Source organism: Phallusia mammillata, chromosome 6 (genome assembly GCF_965637545.1).
Source record: "Phallusia mammillata chromosome 6, kaPhaMamm4.hap1.1, whole genome shotgun sequence".
Lineage (NCBI taxonomy): Eukaryota > Metazoa > Chordata > Ascidiacea > Phlebobranchia > Ascidiidae > Phallusia > Phallusia mammillata.
Genome location: NC_137257.1, coordinates 3,315,567 through 3,320,212, shown reverse-complemented (window position 1 = coordinate 3,320,212; position 4,646 = coordinate 3,315,567). Strand labels below are relative to the sequence as shown.

Below are 4,646 nucleotides of genomic sequence, written 5' to 3'. Positions count from 1 at the left end.
CAAAAAATAACCAAACAACCATTAATTCAAACTGATCAGATGTTTCGGATGTATGTTGGCTGTTATGTGCATCCAAAACTGCACAGGCGACAATTAATCGTAAACCTTTAAGCTAAGAATTGTAAGAACCTCTCTAGGTTAGGCTACCAGACACTAAAATTTATGACATTTAGATTTTTTTTATTTCCGGACAAAGATTTTGCCCGCAATTTTCGGAAAATTGCGGACGTCTGATAACCCTAAGGCTTTTTACTCTTTCGTACATAGAAATCATACTACACTGCACATATCGTGCACATAACTCGTTGTTTTGGATGAAAACAGGCGCTCCCGCAAAATTGATCCTGTACTGTATTCATGCAGTAGACATAACTATAGTTACTGCTGTATTTGCCGTTGTTCATCGCGCTCTATATTGTTCGATTCAAGTATGCAAAAACTCTCTACTGCTAAAAAAGCACTACTGGCACAAATATTAGGCTATCATTGTGCCTAGTGATGACGTTTATTTGACGTCATATGTTGGTTATTGTGGCCACGCAAATATGTCACCTCCATGTCTCCAGGCACACTTTTGCAGGCGAAACTCCAGTTCAAAATATGAATAACGAGTTTCTAAAAGCCGAGAAGCTGATCTTGAATATTCTTATCAACATTTTACGTTCTGATTACGTATGTTTTCATATATGATCAGCACACATTCGTAGTTTCGATTACAGAATTTGTTTTATTGGGAACCTTGGAAATCACTCCTTATGCACATATAGGTACACGTTATTTGTTAACGATAAAAGATCAGGAAAGTTGATTCGATCAACGTTTTGTCGACACTGGTTCCTGAGCCCGTGCCGTAACCTCCTGCTGCCATCCCACTAAAATCTCCACAGTTAAAATAGTTGCCCCAGAACGCGCTTCCACCAATACATGCTTGTTGATAGTATGTGACAGCTGCTGGGTCGACTTTAACTCCAGGGCAGATGGCATTAATATTTTGCGCTGAGTTGACGGTTCGGAACTGAAACAAAATCAAGAAAGTTGTTATTTGACTAAATGATGCAAAATTTTATATTTTTGGAGCTGGATGATTAGCCTAAATCACTATAAGCGTCTTAATAACGTTGGTTGAAAAAATATCCAAATAAACGGGTTTCGCGGCTAAACCGCATTTGTAAAACCTAATCGACCGGTTGCAATAGATGTTTTCAAGAGAATGCGACGTTGTCGTTGTATAGATATATTAAAAGTACGGACAGAATCGAAACATTTCCAAAACGGCACATTCCGCCGACTGCGGGGTATCACTAATTGATACCTGTATATATCCTGCTGTTAAATAGGGTTGTGTGGTTGGTCCGAAGTGGGAAAGAGTATCAGCGGGCGATCCTTCATCGTATGTGACTTGATAACTTGGTCCGTTGTCGCTTCCAGGGTTATAAACGCCTTGTCTTATTGGATAGTAGCTTTGATACATACGTTGAAGATTGCCGCCCAGGTCAGCAAGGAATTGAGTATAGGTTCTATATCGAAGATACGAGTTGCTTCTCCACATCGACAATGGGGTATTATTTGGTACTTGCCAGATCATAATGTCCTTGGCGTCATCGATGGAAAAATAAGCCAAGCTTTTGAAGTCGTCACTGGTTGCAGATGCAACGTTGCCAAATATTTTCAGATTCTCCCAATTTCCATCACCATGTTTTGTAGATTCGTTGTTCCCTTGCTCACTGGACCACTTATCTCCTACTGTGCATCTTCCGTTATCGTGAACGTTGTTTTCATGTATTGAGGCAACCAGAGTCCATCCTCCACCGTTGGTGATCATGTCGCAGTAGGTTTGGTACTCGACTCCATCTGTTGTGTTTAGATTGTACACACCACTCCGAAAAAATTTTCCCTTCATTTCTTCACAAGACTGCATGCCGCCTGTGCAGAAAAATTTCTTTGTCGAACTTAATATGGTTATGTTATCTCATTTGGTAATGTTAAAACTCGTGTTTCTTGTACTTACATGAGATAGAGAAACTTGCTGACAGCAAGATACAGCACTTGAGAAGCTTGAACATTTTTGTTTCTCCTGAACACATATAGTTTCTTTTATAATTTCAATTAACACACACAAAAACCTATGACATAAAAGTAATTTTGTTCACACCTAACGAATAGTAAGGTTTAGCAAGCACAGTACGTCTTTGTGGCAGAGACTTTGAACATAACTGATATCGATTTGTCACGTTCATGTACAATTTCCACAGTACTTGGAAATTTGGTAATATTTTTCTAAGTTTCAGCTATCGGTAGTGATGTTTAAATACCGCAATGTTTAAAGGTACTTTATCGCAGCCGCACACCTACGTTTCAAGTGCATTGTTTTTGTCAAACCGTTGGTAGGTGTGTTTGTACCGTGACCGTCTTTACGTGGTAGAGCTACTAACACAAGAACTCACACTAGATAACGTTTGCAAATTACCGATAGAGGGCGTGAAAAACGAAGTTATTTAAATTTACAGTAAGCTTGATTTTATTGTTTGTTTGTTTTTGACACTTTCCGGGACGAATTCGGACGAATTTTATATGTCTGTGTATGGGTCAGGCGCGACCATTCAGCCAAGTTCCTGCCCATCTATTGTATTTTTACACAAACTGCATTCAAAAAATATTTTGCGTGCGTCATCTACCGGAATTAGCCAACCTGCCTAGAGTGAGTTCTTGTGTTAGGAACTCTACCTCGCTATTTGAGGTTTTTAGTGTTATTAGTTTGTGTTTAAAAACCAAATCATTGAAGCAAATAGAATCCGAAATTAAGTTGTAGTTTGAAGACTTTACCTGAGACTGTAATCAATATATACATGATTATATTCGACAACGAAAGATAATGCAATTTCTCTCGTGCCTTACCTCATCACTACATTGAAGTGCCATTTGTATTTAGTATAAAAATAACTAAATTTTTGAATTTGTTACAACGTATAGCTTTTGTTACAACGTCAGTTTCTTAATAAAGTGCTAATAATCAACATAGTAAACTAAGTTTAAAGTGTTTGCAGTAGAGGGTTACCATACCTGCGTAAGAAAAATGCCTGACGGTTTAAATAAATATGTCTTTTTTATCACCGCAACTAAAATTTGGTGGTGACTTTTTGGGTGAAATTATGATATTTTAGTTGACCACGACTAAATACTAGTGGCAACTTTTTGGTCTAAAAAATACTCTCTTTTTTATCACCACAACTAAATTTTGGTGGTGACGTTTTGGGATAAAATTCCGTATAGTTGACCACGACTAACCCTAGTGGCAACTTTGTGGGTAAATAATATTGGTTTTCTGGACCACAACTAAATATTGATGGCATCTTTTGGGTGAAATTTTATTTAGTTGTCCACGACTAAACCCTGGTGACAACTTGATCTAGTAAACATAAAAAATAACAAAAAATAACCACCCTTTATTTCTACAGGATTCCAGTTTTAGGAAGCAATTCCAATTTATACACAGTTCAAAACAGTGCATTATATTAGTAGTTTAATATACTACTTGAATTTTGGATTTTGAACCAGAAAGTAGTTTAATATACTACTTAAAAAAAGAACCAAATCACCAATGAGGTGACACTGCCGAGCATTAGAACCTATAGCTACTTTTAATATACTTGCATGTTAATTAAAATCTTTGTAGCTTTTGTTTGTTGTTAAAAGACGCAAAATATGCATTAACTCTTCCTTCCATTAATGGTAAAAAGTGATTTAATACTAACCACTTAAATTATTATTAATGTGAATGTGATGTATATGGGCTTATATTCTCTCTTAATTCGGCGCTGCGAAAACTAAAACAGTTTAGTTGATTGAAAACTGCGAGCTGCTTCGTGGTTAAGGCAGTCAGGCTAGTCGGGCCGCCATTGTCAAAAGCTAGCATTCAGACGTACAGGGTCATAGCAACAGAATTTGAACTGCTTTTAGAATCTGTTATGAAAATGGAACAAGTCAGCCAATGAAGAGCCACAAAGACTATTTAGAATACCAATAACCAAATCTAACGCTCTTGTTTTTGTTTTCCAGGTTTATCACGAAAGAAGCGGAATAAAATTTAGTTGTTTATATCTCATATCAACTTGTTTTTATTGTTACAGGTGTAATATGGAATAAAAAATGCTTTACATTGGCAGTTTGGCCTCAAAATATTATCAGGTAAAGTCTTGCAGTTTTCCAGTTGTTGTGTTTCTTACTAAAATAACCTGATCTTTCATTCTTTCAGGTCAGAAATACCAATAAAGCAGAAAAAGTAAAAATAAACACAGTAAATGAGAAATGTATGGTTTTAGTTACAAATTTAGGTAAGTGTTATTTAAAATAATGCAATGTCGTATAACTTGTTGCAAAAATTGTAACGCAGATTTTGTTTGCAGGAAATAACCAATAAAAATAGAATGACAACACCCTGAACATTGTGGTCGATTTGTTTTTTAAGGTAAGTCTTTTTATAGTTGCATATTAAGTGTTGTAAGTTTTTCATCTTTTATAACCATTGTCCTTTGTTTTACAGTGATTATAATGAGATGAATAAAAAAACGCCCAAAGGATGGCAAAAGTGAAATAATAAGGTAAGCATTTTTATGCCATTTTCCACTTCACTTTTGCAAACATCTTTA

The 4,646-nt window shown here is 36.1% G+C and overlaps 1 protein-coding gene across 1 annotated transcript; it reads right to left on the bottom strand.

The window, feature by feature from the left end:
- Positions 1–289: 289 nt before the first annotated feature.
- LOC145232878 (intelectin-1-like) lies at positions 290–2,096 on the bottom strand. Its single transcript, XM_080097555.1, has 3 exons — positions 2,009–2,096; positions 1,313–1,923; positions 290–1,015 (listed from the first exon to the last, which is right to left on the bottom strand). Exons 1-3 carry the CDS (start codon positions 2,082–2,084, stop codon positions 782–784), a joined length of 921 nt encoding a protein of 306 aa, XP_079953681.1. The 5' UTR covers positions 2,085–2,096; the 3' UTR covers positions 290–781.
- Positions 2,097–4,646: the final 2,550 nt, after the last annotated feature.